At 33.2% G+C, this 20,636-nt stretch overlaps 1 protein-coding gene across 4 annotated transcripts in view; it reads left to right on the top strand.

The window, feature by feature from the left end:
- Nucleotides 1-20,636, top strand: part of LOC124369176 (protein-serine O-palmitoleoyltransferase porcupine) — a 57,945-nt gene that overhangs the window by 13,069 nt on the left and 24,240 nt on the right. For 2 of the 4 annotated variants that reach the window (XM_046826981.1, XM_046826983.1), the window contains exons 2-3: nt 15,404-15,609; nt 19,652-19,850. In XM_046826981.1, coding sequence (XP_046682937.1) covers nt 15,423-15,609; nt 19,652-19,850 — 386 coding nt within the window. In that variant the 5' untranslated portion in view covers nt 15,404-15,422. Of the gene's footprint in view, nt 1-12,067; nt 12,172-15,403; nt 15,610-19,637; nt 19,851-20,636 lie in introns of those variants that run through there. The other 2 variants (XM_046826982.1, XM_046826984.1) reach the window with 2 other exon arrangements.

The raw sequence follows: 20,636 nt of genomic DNA, 5'->3' as shown, positions 1-20,636 counted from the left end.
GCCAATATCCAAAGCTAGACAAAATAAACAGTGATCCAAGCCCAACTAAAAATCCAAGCATTTTTCCCACTACTTTTGGTAAACGTTCTGACCAAAATAAAAATTTAGAAAACTCAAACTCCTTCCAAATCGACTCAAAATTAGAAGAAGTAAATACAAAAGTTAGGGACCACGGGATGCTAGGAGATCAAGACTTGGAAACGTCTTTAACATTGGCCGCTGAAGCTGGAACTATTTTGTTGCAGGAGAATATAGAACTAAAGAACAACGTCCAAAATTGTAATAGCCAGATATCTGTACTTGAAATTAAAACACTAGGCTTGGAGGCAAAAATCAAGGAACTCACAGAATTGGAATCCAAACATGTTCAGAAAATTGAAACTCTCCTCAACAAACTAGAGGACCTAGAACAGCAACTCGAAAAATGTAAAAAAGATAAAATTGAACAGCAAACTATTTTTGAGGAATATGACCTAAAACAAACCGAAATACTTAATAATTACTCTAGTAAAATAAATGAACAGGTAAAAATCATTTTAAAATTAAAAAGGGTAGCAGAGGCCTCCCACACCCATGACAACACAAACAACTGGCACATACCCTATGCTTAGCAAAAACATACACTTTGACTCTACGCTTCTATTAGATATTGCTTGCATCAGAAAGAAGCAGGACCTGATGGAACAGTCAATAATAGAACTGAGAAAAAAAAATGAACAGCCCATCTACAACAGTTCTTGAACCTGACGTCAAGAAGAGGCAAGACAAAACTAGATTATAAGGTAGCCCATACCCAAATGAAGCTACACAAATCTTTAAACTCTAGTGCCAAATCATCCCCAAAACTAAATAAAAATCTTACACAAAAACAAGTTCAATCACCTCGGAACTTTTTCAGTGTTTCACTGCAAGTTCAAAAATTGAAAGATTCCAAAGCAACAGTAGACTCTGCTAACAAGCCGGCCATGGTAAGTGAAGAAGCTTGCCAAACTTCACTACTTCATCTGAATGATTCTCCTATGACTCAGAGTCATCCTCCGACAACTGACCAGATTTTACAGAAGAGTGGGGGATCCAGACAAACCTCGTCACAAAAACTGAACGATCTTCCAGTGACACAGGGTCTCTCTACTGAAACCGAAGAACACACAGAAGAGTGTGGGAGCCAGCCAAACCAAAAAACTGACCAACTCACAAGACTACTACATAAATCCATCTGACCAACTTTCTTCACCACTCACCCCTGCGCACAATAATCAATACATAATAACACAAGCACAGGTTGATTTCCCAAACAACTATTCGCCACCAAAACAATGGAGGGATGCCCAAACACATCAAAATAATAATTTTTTAGACCTTTACCCAAGAAAAACGAGCAAATTCAAAACCAGGATATTTGTAAACTCGGCCCACCCAGCAAACAGTCTAATCTACACACAAAACAAGTTCAAATAAATTCAAGAAGTAAACTTCCAAATCAGCTTAACTTCTTCCACCAAAATATGGACAGGATGACAAACAAAATTGAAAGACTGGAACACCTTTTGCATAGCACTAACCCAGACTTTGTAATTCTTACAGAACATGGACTGAAAAGCAATGTAATAAACCATGCCAAGTTGGCTGATTACACACTTATCAGTGCATATGGAAGGAAAGAACATATCAAAGGAGGGGTTGTTATTTATAGGCATAACAATATAGCCAACAAAACTGAAAAATTTAGAGATTGAAGAGTACAGCTTAGAAATGTTATGTGAGGTAACAGCAGTAAAAATACACATAAACAAGAAGAAGAGCTTGTTCCTGCTTGGAGTGTATCAACCACCTTGTGCTGACCTTGATACATCACTACAATTTCTGGCAGATGCCCTCGACAGCCTTCCTACTCAAAGAAATGACACACTTATCATGGGGGATATTAACATTAACAGTTTAGACGAGGCCTCTAGAGAATCCGTTGCACTAAATGCGCTACTGGCTGGTTACAACATAAGAAGACTTGATCTCCCAGCCACAAGAATCTCAGAGACCTCAGTGTCCTCAATTGATATGGTGTGTTCAAACATTCATGACAGGATTAAAGTAGTGGTCTCTCACACAGGTCTATCAGACCACACAGGACAATACTGCACACTGGACTTTCCAAAAATGAAAGCAGAAATGACATACACTTCAAGACGGAATTTTAACTACAACAATCTGCTGTTTTTAAAAAATGAACTCTCCCTTGTTACCTGGGATTCTGTTTTGACAGCAAATGATGTGGAAGAGGCGTACTTTAATTTCAACCAAACGCTCCAGCTTGCACTTGACGATGCATGTCCAAAAAAAAGATCTCGAACTACACAAAAAAGGGGTAAACGACTGAGGTATGATGAAGAAATTATGACACTTAAAAAGGAGTTTTTAAAAGCGCAAGACAGATTTCTCCTAACTGGTCATCCCGATGACAGGAAGACAGCCACAGATAAAAAGAAATCCTACGACCAAAAATTAAAGAAGGCAAGGCAGGAAACATGTGCTGCATACATTGAACAAGCAGAAAACAAAGCCAAAGCCATATGGGACACCATCAATAGTGAGAGGAAAGGGAGGAAAGAACTTGACAACAATCCTACAATAGAACTAAATGACAATGGAATAAAATTTACTGACCCTACAGATGTAGCAAATCGCTTTAATTATTATTTTGGAAACATAGCTGAGGAAACACTAAAACAGAACAAAATATATAACACACCACCAATAATTCAAAATCTTCCAGCTACCACAGACAATACTCTTACTTCTTTACGTCCAACAACACCTGACGAGATAGGCAGAACCATTCAATCATTAAAGAACTCCACATACTCAGGCATCAATAAAATATCTTCAAAAATCCTAAAAACATGTGCAGATGAGCTAATATCGCCTCTAGTGAAGATCGTCAACATGTCCATGGCAGAGGGCACTTTTCCATCCAAGTTGAAGATAGCCAAGGTATTTCCAAAACACAAGCAAGGGGACCTACAAAACATTTCTAACTACCGACCTATCTCACTGCTATCATCTGTCTCCAAACTTATTGAGAAGATTGTTAAAGTAAGACTCCAGGAACATCTTAGTCAAAACCAATCATTGACAGACAGCCAACATGGGTTCGTTACTGGAAAATCAACCACAACTGCACTGATAGACCTTGCTGAGTATATAATTGAGAACATAGAAAATGGCAACACTATCACCAGCCTGTATCTTGACCTAAGCAAGGCTTTTGACTGCCTGGGACATGATCTTATTCTAGCTAAACTACAAAATTTAGGAATCCAACGAACAGCACTAAAATGGTTTGCAAGTTATCTAAAAGGACGAAGCCAAATGGTAGAACTAAAACACACAACAAGAGGATTTACAAGTACTGTCAGATCTGAATTGGTACCGACTAACAGAGGAGTTCCCCAGGGCTCTGTCCTAGGGCCAATTCTGTTTGTGCTGTTTATCAATGATTTTCCAGGACATCTAGAGGAATACAGTAACATGGTCATGTATGCGGACGACACTGTGCTGCTTACTGCAAACAGAAACGTAGATCAACTAGAAGTGAACACTTTCATTGCCTTCAATATGACACAAGACTACTGTATGAAAAATGACTTAGTTCTCAATGAAAGTAAGACCAAGCAAATGTCATTTGGGAATAAAAAGTCTACAGTATCTGAAATGCCCAACCTGACAGCAGCTGACAAAATCAAACATCTAGGTGTCATACTTGATGAAAATTTATCCTGGAATAATCAAGTGGACAATCTTTGCCTAAAACTCGGGTCAGCTCTCTATGCCATAAAACAAATCAAGGCAACTAGTACCCCTGAGGCAACAAGGACTGCATACTATGCATTGTTTGAAAGCCATTTACGCTATGGTATTACTGTCTGGGGTGGATCCACTATGGGCAATCTCAACCGCGTCCTGGGTATGCAGAAAAGGGCAATCAGAGTAATAGCAGGCTTAAGTCCAAGACAAAGCTGTAGAGATATTTTCAAGAACCTGAACATCCTGACGGTCACTTCCATCTACATCCTAGATACTGTCCTTTACTGTGTGACCAAAGAGCCCCCTAAACAAAGTGACGTGCATGAATACAACACCAGATATGCAGGAAACTATGTGCTGCCAGGTCACAGAACAGCCATGTATGAAAGGAAACCGTTGTATGCAGGAGTGAAGATGCTAAACAAGATACCAGACCACTTGAAAGCTGGAGGCCCTGTGCTGATGAAGAGGAAGCTACAGAGATGGCTGCTAGACAAGGCTTTCTACACCCTAAATGAATTCTTTACTTGGGGAGACCCCACATAACACTGAAGAAGCTTATCTATTATACTAATTTGACTTAAATTTGACGCTGTAACATTTCTTGAAGAAATTGTAATAAAGGATATTGTCTATTGTCTATTGTCTACTGTTTAGTATTAAACATATAAAATTAATATATTTGGGCAAAATTTATTAGTAAACATACTTTAATTAAATTTGAATTAAATTAAATTAACAGTTGAATTCCTTATGCTTTTTCCTACATTTATTCATTATAGATGGTGCAAGTTGATGTTTACACATATAGCAGAGGGTAGTAGAACAGCATTAGCCAAATAGGTTCAGTCCACGGACAATCCAACATGTCATATAAACCTACCCCCGCAGACCCTCCACTGCATTCCTGCCACCTTCTTTCTCCTGGCGGTCGTATTGTAACCTTTGTTTGAATGCCATATCATGTTGGAACATCTGGAAGCGAGCTGGCAGATGAAGGAGCTAAAGAAGAACTTCTACTCTAGCCTTTCTCTGTACGGATGGTGGCATATCAGACATTGTTCTTGTGGTGAGGTCAAAATTAAAAGCAAGGTGGAGTTACAAATGGAGGGCAGTTAACAATATCAATCTAAGACAGAGTTATACCACAGACTCAGCTTCCCGGTGGAGTCGTTATGAGGAGGTAGTGCTTGACGTCGCAGGTCGTTTTTGACTAGGACACATGCTGCTGCCTCTCAGCTACCTCATGAACCGACACGTTCAGCTGATCTGTGACACTGCTATTACAGTGCAGTATATCCTTGTCAACTGTTCTCGCTACTCACAGCACAGACTCAAGGTGAATCTGCCAGCTTTGTTGAAAGATCATGTCTGACGATGAATCTATGATAGAGATGCTCTTTTCTTTCCTTAAAGAGACCTCTCTAGTAAATATTATTTAATTTATTACCGTGTTATTTTTTAATTTAAATTAATTTATATGTTGTTAAATGTTCACATTCGTTATCTAAGTTGTAGTTTTCTATTATTGATTGTTATTTTTTAGCGAGTTGGCCCCTTTACAGCCATTTTATCAAATGATTAGAAAAATAGTTGAGTTAGAGTTTATTTAAATATTGTTATATAGTTTGAAGTTTAATTTTGATTATAATCGGTTGTTATTTATATTGTTAGTCTCTTTACAGCCAATTTGGTATAAAAACATAAAAAAAAAGAAAGAGAGAAACGAGTAGGTGTCAGTCTTACAAAGGGTGTTGAAACCCAAGTGTTTTTTGGCAAAACAAAATTGAGACTACTTGAATTGGCACATTAAAGTAAAATCTGTGGTTTGATTTCTTAACGAGATAGCATAGTCTATGTACAAGGTGTCTCTGTATATGAAATTTTACCTTGGCTCATCACCACATTCAAACCAATTTACTCTCATGCACTCGAAGGAGAGTGTATTTTTACTATAGACTGAAGTTTTGTGCAAGTGAAAATTGTGTACAAGTGTTAGAGAATCTTCACAGAGCTGTTGTTTGCTGTGGAATTTAACAAAATGTAGCTAAACTGTTTGAATTCATATAAATTAATATAACTGACTTGAAATATCAGGAGTGATGAACATCCAGCGACTAACCTGGTTCTTTCTTTGAAACTCATTTAGGTAATTTCGTACTATATTTTATTATTATATATTGTATTTTAACCTTTAGTGCTCCATAGGCAAACTGTATATGGCATTGCTAAATTGGCATTCTACTCCACGGGTGAACTCAGTCTGATGTACGTTACTGATTTCGTATTTCCATTTCAATTCATTCCTGACATTGTTTCTATGGTCCATAAGTGCCACATTTTCAACTAAATGCACTGACGGATAAATGTATACAGTTAGAAAAGGAATTGTCAGAAGAAAAACAAACAACAGAAAAACTGAGAGAAAAGCAATTACTTACTAAAATGGCTGAAAATGAGGACTTCCACACAAAAATACTCAGACAAGAACTAAAATCCGCAAAATGTGAAATATTGAACTTAAAAACTACAGTTGATTTGCTTCAGTCTGACAACAAAAACTTATTACTTGACGTTGAAAAACAAAGCAAGAACCAATGTTTAACCTGTTTTCCATCTTTGTCAAACAAAAATAAAACCGAAAATGAAATTGGAAAAAAATACAAATTAAAACCAAACCCAACAGCTGTACTGGTACCCCAAACTGAAAAAGGTCAACTTCTAATATTTGCGGATAGCCATGGAAAAGGGCTCAGTCATCTCATACAGGCAAAGACTTCAGTTAGTGTTTCTGCCTGTGTTCGCCCAGGTGCAAGACTCAATAGAGTTGTTGAGGAAGCAAATTCAATGTGTAAAAACTTTACAAAAAAAGATTGTGTCCTAGTAATTGGTGGAGCAAACAATGTAGAAGTAATGGGTGAAAAGCGTATTGTAGAAGAACTTAAAACTGTCACCAACTCCTTTAGCCACACGAACTTGGTACTGGGTAGTTTGCCCATGAGACATGACAAGCCGAGCTTAGACCTAAAAGTTTCACAAATAAACTTGGAAATAAGAAACCTAGTAAAGAATTCCTCCACTAACGTGCAGCTTTTGCCCCTCGATGATCTTCCACGCCACTATTTCACTGCTCATGGCCTACATTTAAATAAAAAGGGAAAAGTTAGCGTATCTGACATGGTTCACAAATTACTTATAAACATTAAAAATGATTTCTGTTCAGCCGCAACCACTTCAAATCCACCTCAAGTAATTGAAAATGAACCAAAATTTAATAATCCACCTCAAGTAATCGAGAATGAACCAAAAATTGATTTAACTCACACAACCACTCCAAACAGTACTCTAAATTCTTTGCTTTCATCAACACCTTATTTTACCAACAACCAACAAGAAGAAGGTACTATAGTAGTACAAGAAAAACATATGAGTCTTGCCATCGACGAAAACCAAAAAGACAACACAGTAGGTTTTGCCCACTGCATCTCGGCAGATTTTCATTTGGGTGCAGGCGTTGCAGTTGTTTTCAAAAACAAGTTTGGAAAGCCTGAAACATCAAATCTGGTCGACAGTCGGCTCACTCTACAAAAGAGTGATGATGGAGCTGTTGTGTACGGACTTGTAACTAAAGCTATATATCACAAAAAGCCTACAGCAGCTGACTACATCTCCGCATTTAACCAAATGACCAAAGACTTCAAAGAGAGAGGACTTAAGAGACTTATATGCTCGCCTTTGGGTTGTGTTAGGGACTGCCTGCCTCCTGATCTTTTTATTCACAAGCTTATTGAATTTCGTCTGACAACCAATGCACAAGTTTTTGTTATCACTCATAATGAACAACCATATGGGGTGCTGCGAAACGGACTATCACATGAGAAGTTTGTGAGTTGTTTACGCCAGCTAATTTTATCTTCTTTAAGTCAAGAGCTAAAACCTCCACCGTCAACGCCTGACCTAAACAGCTGTTTGTCTCTCTCACAAACTTCAACGTCTTTTAATGAGAGGAAAGATGGCCCGACAGATGTTCCTGACATGATGGAGATGAGGTCTTTTCCACCACTGCATGCATCTGCCGCTGTAAACCTCAGCAGTGACCAGCAAGTTATGGATGTGGAAACTGGTGACAGCTTGAATATGGAGGAGGATGCCCTGAATATGCCTCAAGAGTCAAGTGAAAGTGTTGTTGGTTTCAGGAAGTCAGTGCTCAATATTTCAAGTGAGGTTGGTGAATTGAGTGATATTGACCCTTTACTTGGCTCTTCTACACCTGAAGCAGCGATGTCAAGTGTACATCGGACAAATTTTTTAGAAAAGGAGTTAAACAAAAACAATGTAGGTTAAAACTTGGTAAATTAGAAAAATGTAAAAAAATTACCATCTTCCATCAAAATGTACAATACCTACCTACGAGAATTGACCTTTTAGAAATTGCTCTTGAGGAATTGAATCCCGATGTTGTAGCTCTTAGTGAGCACAGTTTGAACGAAAATGAAATTTCTCGGCTTAATGTATGTAATTACTCAGTAAGTTCTTTTTTTTGCCGTTCTAAAACTACACGAGGAGGGGTTATGGTGTTAACTAAAAATGGGATCAAAAGTAAAAATATAAGTAAATTTTCAATTGACAAATTAATAACTGAAAAGGAATTTGAATGTTGTGTTTCAGAAATTACCATTGCAAATGTTGTTGTTGTAATTGTTTGCCTATACAGATCTCCAAATAATAGTCTAATCAATAACTTTTTTGAAAAACTGGACCAACTGCTGAATGTTCTCTGCAATAACTTTGGTAACATTATTATCGCTGGGGACATCAATATAAATATTTTAAATAATAATCTGACTTTAAAAAGTTTTAGAAATATATTAACTGAACATGGAGTGTATTATGCAGTTAATTTTCCTACTAGATTTAGTAAAGAAACTGCAACATCAATTGACAACTTTATAACCAATATTGATAAAAAATATATAAAAGTGGAGGGGATTATCACAGCAGTATCTGATCATGACGGGCAATTGATGGAAGTTGGTAATTTTTATGATACAGATAGCAATAAACATAATAAATATAGAGAATTAACAAGAAAATTTAGCGAAAGTAATATTAAAACTTTCTTAAAACTTTTAGGATCAGAAAGTTGGATAGATGTTTATATGTCTGGTGTCAATGACAAGTTTCATACTTTCCATTCTATTTTTTTGCATTATTTTAACATTTGTTTCCCTAAAGTATCTAGTCTAAGACCTAATTGCATATCCAAAAACAATTGGGTGACAGAAGAGATTAAAAACGAAAGAACAGATTTAATTGAGCAAGAAAAGATATATAGGAAGAACAAACAAAATAATAACTTAAAACAGCTAAAAATTAAAAAACGTGATCTTAAACTAAAAATTATTCAAGCTAAAAAAAGATTTTTTGATAAAAAAATAAAATGTTCAAGTAACGTTAACAAAACAACCTGGAAGTTAATTAACATGCAAACTGGTAAAAATAAGAATTTAAAAGAAAACATTATGTTGCTTAATAAAGAAAAACTGTTGTTGGATCCAGGTAGAGTTTGCAATGTTTTTAATAACTTCTTCATCAATGTTGTGGATCAGCAGATATCCCATGGTGATGAAGATGTGCCTAAATCCTCAAATTATTGTAATAGAGATTGGAATCCAAATTTAAAAGTATTTCGATTCAGTCAAGTTACACAACAGCAAGTTAAAAAAATTGTCAGTTCATTTAATAATAAATATTCTACTGGTTTTGATGAAGTACCAATTGTAATAATAAAAAAAGCAATAAGGCATTTATTAAGACCGTTAACACACACTATAAACTCTTCTCTAATATCTGGTAAATTCCCAGATGAACTGAAAACGGCTAAAGTAATTCCTATTTACAAAAAAGGAGATCCTCAGGTGCCGGAGAGCTACAGGCCAGTATCATTATTATCGACGTTTTCTAAAATATTTGAGAAAGTTGTTAATGAACAACTGTTAAACTATCTGTCGGAAAATGATTTTCTTGATAATCAACAACATGGTTTTCGTCCAGGCAGGTCAACAATTACTGCATCAGTAGAATTTGTGCAAAATTTAATAGAGGAATTAGATAAAGGTAATAGACCTTTAGGAATTTTTATGGATTTGACAAGAGCGTTTGACAGCGTAATTCATGACGAACTTATAAATGTTCTGGAAGATTTAGGCTTAAAAAATAAAGAAATAAATTGGTTTCACTCTTACATCAGTAACCGTAATCAATACGTTGAATTATCATACTTAATAAATAAAGACAAAATTAATTTTGTATCCGAAAAAAAACTCATAAAGTATGGCGTACCACAAGGTTCAATTTTGGGTCCCTTACTATTTATTTGCTATATAACAGGACTTTCTACAGTAGCAGAGGAAAACAAAATGTGTTTATACGCTGATGATGCAAGCGTAATTGTCAAAGGAAAGGATCCCAAGGTAATTGAAACATCATCTCTTAATTGTTTGAATAAAATTAACTCTTTTTTAACTAAAAAAAATTTGTTACTTAACCCCGGCAAAACACATTTTATACTCTTTAAAACACACCAATCGAAGTTTAATTTTCAATATGACATTAAGATAAATAACCAAAATATAATGGAGGTAGAGGAAACTTGTTTCCTAGGTCTAATAATAGATCAAAATTTAAGCTGGAATCAACATGTACAAACCGTAATAAAAAAAGCATCATCTGGCCTGTACGCCCTTAGGCAAATGGCAAACCTTTGTAACCAGGATACTTTAAAACAAATTTATTTTTCTTTAATACATTCCCATATAAGCTACGGGATCAGTGTATATGGAGCTACTTCAAATAAAAACCTTGAAAAAATTCTTATACTACAAAAAAAATCAATACGGTTAATTCTAAATTTACCATGGCAAGCAACCGTTAAACATTTATTTGCACAATTAAGAATTTTAACTGTTTACAGTCAATACATATACGATACAATAACTTACACAAAATTTAAAAATATACCTAACTATACCACTCATAGATATAATACTAGGAGTGGTATAATTTTGGAAAATCATAAATTAGAGCTGTTTAAAAAGAAAACTGAATACGCTGGTACACGATTTATTCAATACATTCCTATTGACGTAAAAAAAATTGAAGGAATCAATCCGTTTAGAAATAAATTAAAAAATTATCTCATATCACGATCATTTTATTCTTTTGAAGAATTTTTTGAGGGCTTGGGCCATTAAATATAAATAAAAATTGAGTTAATTTTAGTTGTTTAAATTAACAATGTTTATGTTAAGTTAACATAAGATTTTAGATAGGTTAACCTGTATCTGTGATGATATTAGTCTATCTGTATTTGTGACACTATTCTGACTGTATTTATAATATTACAGCTTTGAATAAAGATCTATGACTATGACTATGACTATTTATCCTTTTTTTCTATGGAAACTTTAGAATAGTTTTTAATGTGTAATATTTTTGTTCAAAACAGATAAAATTCACTTTGCTAATAGGATGTCAGTTATTAGTGTACTTAACTCATTATTGTGTATGCTCGTTGTGTTTTAGGCAAATAAAATTTTGTTTTTTGTTAATAATCTTTTCTTTTGCTCATCATATGAGATTATTTGTTTTTCTTTGATGTTGAGTATAAATACAGTGTATATTTATATTATATCTTATGTAAACTTAGCAGTATGGTCTACTAATTTGGTGAGCAAAAACGCTTAGTAAAGTTTTGTAAAATACAATATAGAAATATAAAACGTTCTGGATAATCATAACCAATGGGTGTTTATTGTTCAAAATTGATTGCTTATTTCTTTGTCTTTACCCAATCATAAAAAAAATGTATTTCATATCTTAACATATTAAAAATTGTAATACAATTTTTTTAAATCAATTTTAAATAGTTTAAATTATAAAAAGGTATAAAAAATTCTGGACAATTTGTGTAACACTTATTCAACATATTCATCCATTTAATATATTTATATTTTGCATACACTTTACTATATGTATATAATAAAAACATATGCACAATAGTTATGTATTAGATATTTATGGAAGTGCATGCTGTGATAAAATAAATGGAGTTCAAAATGTTAACAGTCAAATTATCTTGTATAATATCTAGCATGAGAGAAAAGTATAAACTTTCATCATTTTAAAATTAAGTAAATTAACTTCCAACTATTAAATCATCTGAGATGATTGATAAGATAAGATGATGTCATTATTTACTGTAATGGTTTTGATTCAACCTACTTGTTATGCTTATTTAACCAAAACTTGTGTTCATTTCTGTTTTATATGTGGTAATCAGTATAGTAGTAGAACCAGTTTATTTTGTTGGTAAGATATTTTATCTAATAAAAAATCGGTTATTCTATGTTTTGGTGTAAATGTTTTATAGCCTGTTGTGGAATAAAAATTTATTTTTTGTGTGACAATTAATGACCATTTTACTTCTTTATTAATTTGTGTTATTAAAAAGATTGTAAAAGGATAAAAGCAATAATGCTTATGTTCTATTTATCCTGCCCAAACAACAGATATAGTAATAATTATTGAAATGTAATGCTTGGATGAAATAGTTAATGAGTTTATTAAATGAGTTATTGTGTAAAATTATACCCAGGTATTTATTTGAACTAACATTTTTATTAAAAAGATTGTAGAAGGATAAAAGCAGTACTGCTTATGTTCTATTTATCCTGTCCAAACAACAGATATACTAATAATTATTGAGGTGTAATGCTTTGATGAAATAGTTAATGAGTTTATTGAATGAGTTATTGCGTAAAATTATGTCCAGGTATTTATTTGAACTAACAGTTGTTATACCTGGGAGTTCTTGGTGATGATTTCGGGTGAACGAAACATGAGTTGGAACGTTTTGCTTTCATTCTTAGAGGGAAAGAGACAAGAGTCCCTGCACGTAGTCCTTAAAGGACCTTTGCACCTCCCTTACTTAATGTTTAGGCCATCAGAATCTGAGACTAGATATTTTATCCTGATTTTGCATATGGCAGAACAGTCTAGCCATATATGTTCCACTGCTTCTTCTGCTTCTCCACAGAGTGTGCATTCTGGCATAGACCTACCTTCAAGAGATGTTTCCTAAGAGGGCCATGGCCTATCAACATCCCTAATACCAATCATATATCCTCCTTACTTTGCTCAAGGGTTATTTTATATGAAATGAACACAATAAACTAAAAAGATTTACCTGAACACCTCACAATTTGATTAAATTTTGTATGAAGGTAGTCCTCATGAGTTCCAAGGTGTTTTTATTTCTTCCCCTGACCATAAGCACTAGGTCGTCAGCATAACGTTGTAGATTTATTCCCCTTTCTTCTGCATTTATCAAGATATCGTCAACCATCATCGCCCACAAAAGGGGAGATAGTACCCCTCCTTGGGGGCATCTTTCCGAGCTGTGATTGTAGCTGATCCATATCCTAACTTTGCACTTACTTGTCGATGTTATAGAAGGGCTACTATCTACTTGACAGCATCTGTTGGAACATTAAACCTTTTCAGTGCTGCCTCCATGGATTCGTATGTTACTCGGTCAAAAGCTCCTTCAATGTCCATAAAGCTACTGACTAGAGCTTCTTTTTCTTTTAAGGTTTCTTCCACCACCTCCACTAAACTGTGGAGAGCGGTAGTATTTGCCCCTGATGACTTAAAGAGCTTGAAGGATTTTATTATCCTTTCTGCTGTAAATATTCTTTTTTATCGTTGTCTGGACTTTGCAACCTGTCAACTGAACTTTTCCGTCACCAGAGAATAGAAATTTTATCTTGTGTCGAGTCCACCCGGAAAGTGCGTCTCCAGCAACAGTTCCAATGTCTCCTTACTCAGTGTTAGACTCCCATTAGCCTTCAGTAAAGGCCTCAGAGAGTTTGGGGGGTCAGTTTTGGAGAGTTTTTTTTAAGCCTAGAAGCCTCTTGGGTAGATAATTATTGTTTTTACAGAAGTTTCTTCTTTTGTTTTTCTGATTTCTTTCTTTTATTAATTTAGGGCATTGTGATATAGGAACCATTCATCTGTTTGTTTTTCCCATTTGAGGAGTTTTGTTTTTTTTATCTAATTTTGTTTTTAAGTGTTTCTATCCTCCTTGTCTACCAAGACACATCTTTCTTTAGCCTATTGATTCTGAGGGGGCAGTTTTGAGCGGTTTTACCCTATAAACTTTGAATAAAACTCAGGAGTTTCAATTAAAACACTATCATCAATATAAAATATAAATTTGTTGATCACTTTAGAAGGATACATAGGCATTAAAAGTAGGAATTTTGGTCAATTTTTTTTTTAACTAGGTTCACATAAAAAGGCTCACAGTACAAAATGTATTTTTTATACTAAGTACATGAATTTTATTATTTCCAAGAATGATGTTTTTAATTATTTTAAATTTGTTGATGATGATTTCAAAATATTATATTTTTTAAATGAAATGTAATATAAGAAAAGTACATGATTTTAATAATATATTACTTAAGCAAATTATTTTTTTATAAATAAAAATGTCATTCCAATAATTTTTTAATATATAGGGTAAACTTTCATATCCTTATCTTCAGTATTTTTCTTAAGACCTGATTAAATGATGTTCCTAAAATAAAACTTTAAATATCCTAAACTCTTTGTCTAATAATAAAAAAATTTATCCTATTTTTGCTATTTTTAGCAAAAGTATCTTACAGACCCGTGACCTACAGTGTTAAAAATAAAACAATAATTTTAATGTTTTAAAAAGAACTAGAGTATTGATTTTTAATAAATAAATAAACACAAATTAAGGGAGTTATTCCCACACAATTCACAAGCAGCACAACACAAGAACTATTTTAATAACTGAAATAACAAGTATCAGAGACCACTGAACATGTAGTTTTTGTTGTCTATTGCTCTAATAAAGTGTTCCCTAGTGAAGATGAATATATAGTGTTGAATGGCAGTTTTTTAGGTGAAACATAAATCTAAGTAAATTTAATGTAAAATGAAACGTAAGCAATCTTCTGTAACTGTCAAAATATACAGCGTTAGCTATTAGAATTGATCTGTTGACGGAAACTATCCAAGATCTTACAACAGATATTGTCATCCGAACTGCACAGAACCAAACAGGGTTGAAATGGATCAGGATAAAATTATGGGTTTTAAAGTAGCAAATAGAACATTAAACAAATATCAAGAAGGGGGAGCGGTCTCATATTGATATCAGAAGATTTAAAAATTAGATAATAATTAATCACAATTTAGACAAATTAAATGAAGATATACAATATTTGAGTCTGGTGTCATATAAATTAAAATATACAGAATAAAAGTTTTAGTTGGAAGGCCGTACAAGAGTCCTTTAAAAATATCTTTAAATGTTTTTTCTTTTTTAATTTGACATTACTTGGATGTTCTTTCCAAATTGAAAATCAAATTTGTGTGTGTTTTTTTAATATTAATGTTTTTATGGGAATTAGGAGGAATAGATTTTATTAATACTTTAGAGAAGAGTAGATTTTATAGTACAATTAAAGTTTAAATTCTGTTTACAATGTTTTTGTTCACTGTGCAGGTACAGATAGTGTGGAAGAATGTATGAAGATGAAGATTATGAAGAATTTGATGCATCATATTCACAGGAAATGGTTGAAGAAGAAATGAATCTGGGTATTGTGTCACTAGCAGAGCACTGCTTGATTCCCACACTGCGGTCAGTTAGTTCTCAACTACTGCTTCTGCTCACCTGCTGCCTGCTTTATAGGTGTACCACTCAACTGGGTTAGCATCACCAATTTGTTTGCTTAGGTTTACATTCAGATTTAGTTTTATTCTGTAGTGAGAAAGGCTCAAACACTAAATTTAAAAACATACTTCATTTTATAAATTTTTTCTAATTTTGCAGAGTGCTTTATTTAAACTACACTATTTTAGGTTGATTTATAAACAACCCAAATAACCTCATAGTTTAAAAATTATTTTATAGATATCATTCCTATTGCTTATCAAACATTTCGGTAATACAAATTAAAGCCTAAAGAATTTAAATGAGCTTGTTTTCAAAGAAATGAGGTATTAAAGAATGTTTGGAATCTTAGTTGTTAGGCTTAAGTGGCTGGATTCTTAACTTACATCCAAGCTATGCAGTTCACAGTGCATTGAAATATCGCTTACACAATTAAACTCTTGAAATGTTTCAGCCTGCTTGTAGATAGCTATCTTTAACAAAAAAATGTAAATTGAAACTGCTGATAATATACATCTGTTGTACAGATGAGTTGAAGGGATATAACTGTATCTTGATTGACTGGAACTTAATTAACCAATGACCAATATGACCAACAGAATATGGCTCCTTTATTACAGGCTGCCAGCATTTTGACAATTTGATACTATCTCTATTTCTTTGTAGAAGTTATTTTCTTTCTTTGCTATATCTAAGGATATGAAAAGACTACGATGTGATGTGAAAATATCGAATACAGTGAACATATGGAATAAAATACACAGAGCACGATATGACTTGATCTGTGTGTTTTATTCCATATGTTAACATCTGAAAGTTTCGCATCACATCGCATCACGTTGCATCGCTGTCTGTGTATTTCAACCCTAAGGTTTCTCGTATATTCCTTGGGTAATAGTTGGGAATTTGTTCAAGTACCTTTGCTTTATCGCATTCTGTTAAATGTCTGGTTTTGTGTGTCCACTATAAATGATTATAACATACCTGACATTTCATACTAATGAGTTCACAAACTGATGTAGATATTAAATATTCTGTTTTCCTATTGTAGTCTGAGCCACAGCAACATGGAATTTCATAGACTCCAGGCACACGCAGTGGAATTGGGTCCTTTACTGGTTTCAAACAGTTCTTTGATGTTTGGGTCGGCTTGAGTATAGTTTTGATATTGTGTTTTCCATATTATATCAGTTTACTGCTACAGGTAACAATGATAATCTCTTTGTCAGTTTGCTGATAGAAATTGCTGTCAAAAAAGTAATAAGTTGATTAAATCCATATTTCCGCCAAATTCTGCTACTTCTTGAGAATTAATTTGAACTGTAGAAAGAACTGAGATATTCTTTAATCATTTGAACTGTATCCAGATTTGTACCATCATCTTTTATACAGGGTGTTTACAAAAGGGTGTCATAAACTTCAGTGGCTGATATTATTTCGTCATTTCAAACTCCACAATTTTCATTGGCATGGTTTAATAAACTATTTGCATTGAAAGGTAATGTTCATTGATATACATAACTCTCAAATCCATCTAAACCCATAGGGATCAAATAAAAATTCAAATATTCAAGAGATTTTGTATTCTATATAACGTGACCGTTTTGTATTGGTTGTATTTGTTTACTAGTGTATGAATTTAGCATTGTCTATATACAGTACTTTCTAACAAGGAATGTAGTTAAAGTTAATATTATAGAAATTTGATATGACATTCACATGATACACATTGTACCTAAAAAGCAATAAATTGGTTGTATTAAAATTTACTTTTATAGTTTTAACTAGAACATTATTGATATTTAGTCAGGAAGTAATTGATTTAAATAGAAAACAAATTACTCAAGTCATATTACCTTTTCCTTATTCTTGTAATATTCATTAAAGTTTGTTTTAATATTATGAAATTTTGAAAAGTGAAAGTTAATACAGCTTTAATCTTAGATATTAACCTGTGGGGGGGGCATAATGGGTGAATGACATAGTTTTTTGTTTGAATGTTAGAATTAAGGATTTTGATCATGTACTGTCCCACAGCTCTGCGGACCACATTGATTGGCCCTCCGTAATTTCCTAGTTCAGCTCGGCAGGCCATGTGGCCTAAATTATTATGCAGTTACATAATTCAATCCTTATCGAGTAATGGTTGAAAAGAGCTATAATCTCTGGACCAAATAAGGAACTAAATTAATATTTCACTGTTTATAGCAGACAGACATACCATAGAAAACATTATTTAGAGTCTTTTTTATCCCAGTGTCCAAGCCAATGTGCTTCTATAGTGCTGTCATATAAGTTTATTGATACAATAGTGCATTTAGTGGAGCCAAACATAAAGATATTGAAATAAATTTATACTCAGTTGGTATTAGAGTCTTGTAACTAATTATATTTTTATGTAGCAAATACAAATACTTTTAAATTAGGTAAACCCATAGCTTAAATTACATATAATTCTTAGTAAGAGAAAAGAATATTAACCTAACAGGTTCAGAATTAGTTCTTTGTAGATTATTCTGAAATTCTTCTTTGTTTGTTAACGTGTCTGATAAATCCTTAAACGTATTTAGGCCTTCTCTTACTTTGTTACAACTTTTGATTACCTTTTATTTTCATTCCTGCTTATATGATCTCTTTTGAAATAACTAGATTTGAAATTATACTAACAGTAATTTTCAAATCTAACTCCAATTATCTCTTTATATAATCGGCATCAGGTATCTCTTACATGTCAAGTCATTGGTTACTTGCAGTAGCAAATTGTATATACCATTTAGAATTTTAGACTTTAATTTTTATGTGGCACTCACCTAAAAATTCAAATTACCTGATTCTCTGTTCTAGAACAATTAGTTGGTTATAATTATTCTTAACATATATTTTTCCTAAGTCAAAATTTCTTCATAAACTTTTCATTTTTTTAACTTTAGGTAATTTTTCCTGGAAGATCTCTCTCGGAATATATATAAATTAAACTATTGCATTTTCATTAATGAACTCTTAAGCAGCATCTTCAAATAGCCATAAGCCACTTGGTCAAGGAAGGAATATGTAGCAACTCTAGAAAGGAAAATCCTTCTTTAGTATTATAATATTACCTCCAGTAATATATTCTGACCCCTGTAGTTCATGGATGATATAATACATGAACCTATCATATAAAAAAATGTAGAATTGATTCATAATTTATTGTTTTGATTTCTTGTTAGTCTGCCACACTGAGGGTCACTGTCAGTGCAGCTATGTTTAAACCTATTGCACCAGTCTTCTGTGTAATGTATATAATGTGTCCTATCCAAGGATCTGTTGAATTTCTTGAATTATTTCAATCAAATCACCTTTTTTGTAAAATTTGATGCAGTATTGCTGTTAGTCGTATTACATAAAACAAAAATGTAACAATCACTCTGTACAATGTTTATTCAGCTGTCTACAGCTGACATGATGTTCTGCAAGAGGTTTATGCATGCATGCTAAAGTGGACTTCACAATCCTTTCATCAACAAAAGCAAACTTCAAACAGAGAAATGTTTAAATTAGTGAAATTTAAATTCTACTGTGTCGCCATTTTTAATATTTTCCAATAATGTGGTTATTTATCCTCTTTAACCTGTTACATAAAACATATGGTTTGAGCATTTTATTAGAAAAGTGTTAAAGGAGTTGAGCAGACAGGTGTCAGTTTAACACAACATCATTGTGTCTTCCATATATATCTGTTGCAGGCTATGGTCACTCATATCTTTTTGTTAATTGTTTTGAATTGTATAGTCCTCCAAATAATTCAGAAAATTACCTAGTGCTTGATATGCATGTGAATGGACTGATGATACGTCCATCATTTAATTTTAGACGAAGAATTTGTTTATAAATTGTATTGAATTGTACTGTATTGAGTTATCCATTGTTTCATGAACTTAAATGTAAATATTTAATACTAAGACTTGTGTCAAATAATACAATTATTTTTTTAAACTTAATTTATTTATTTTTGGTATCTTTGAAAGTTATTGGTTATAAAATCAGTTATTGTCATCAATGTCATTATCTAATTTTAAAGTAGTTTGTTTTTTTCAGCAAATGTTCCAATGGCGATCCGGCATATGATTTCTTCAGTAATAGGCTTATATGCACTGATATACTTCTTCAAGGGTTTGGTTATAGATCTCTTGATCCTTGTTGTGGTGGCATATGTTATACTTTCCATACTTAATGCTCTTGAAGTGAACCATGGACCTATTATTACCCTACTATCATTTGGATATCTTGTGGGGAAGTAAGTCCATACATTTTACTTATGAATTAATAATTTAATGTATTTAAAACACCTAATATATCAGTTTATAAATGAACAAAAGTACACGTTTCAGTTTGTGTTGAAAACAGTAAAATGCTTTTTAGGACGTTGTAGTAATATGCTTTGGGATTATTAATATTTTACAGTAAATATGGCCTACATTACACACATTTATTGGGATCTTAAAAATACAAAATTGTAGAAGCATCACACATACAAGGTTGAATCATATACAGGATGGAATTAAAGCAATCTCATCCTTTTTCAACTTTATTAAATAATTGAAAAAAATAGATATGGGAAGTATCCTACCTTAATCTGGATGAAGGTTTATTTATTCATCAACTTGTTCAAGTTATCACGTTCAATGTAGTCCCCTTGAGACTCCAAACAATTATTCCAGTGCTCTGTACTTTTGGAAGCTAGTCTTGAAGGCCTTTTTTCAGAACGGACTTTAGTTGAGCTGTCGTATTTCGCATTATATCATTCCTGATTTTGAATCGAGACGCTTTAACAAGCATCTTCAAATTAGGGAATAAACAGAAACCACACGTTGTCATATCAGGGGAGTAGAGAGCCTGATATAACATGGAGATGCTGTGTTTTGCCAAGATGTTTTGAACAAGGTGGAAATAATGTATTGGAACATTGTCTTAATGAAGCTGCCAAGATGTTGGGGTCCACAATTTAGGACATTTACGCCACACTGCATCACAAAGGTGATGTAAAAGTTATAGTCTGATCATCAGGTGTATATTCATGATG

Source organism: Homalodisca vitripennis, chromosome X (assembly GCF_021130785.1).
Source record: "Homalodisca vitripennis isolate AUS2020 chromosome X, UT_GWSS_2.1, whole genome shotgun sequence".
Classification (NCBI taxonomy): Eukaryota; Metazoa; Arthropoda; class Insecta; order Hemiptera; family Cicadellidae; genus Homalodisca; species Homalodisca vitripennis.
Note: the sequence above shows the minus strand (reverse complement) of the source record. Positions and strands in the feature narration are given on the sequence as shown.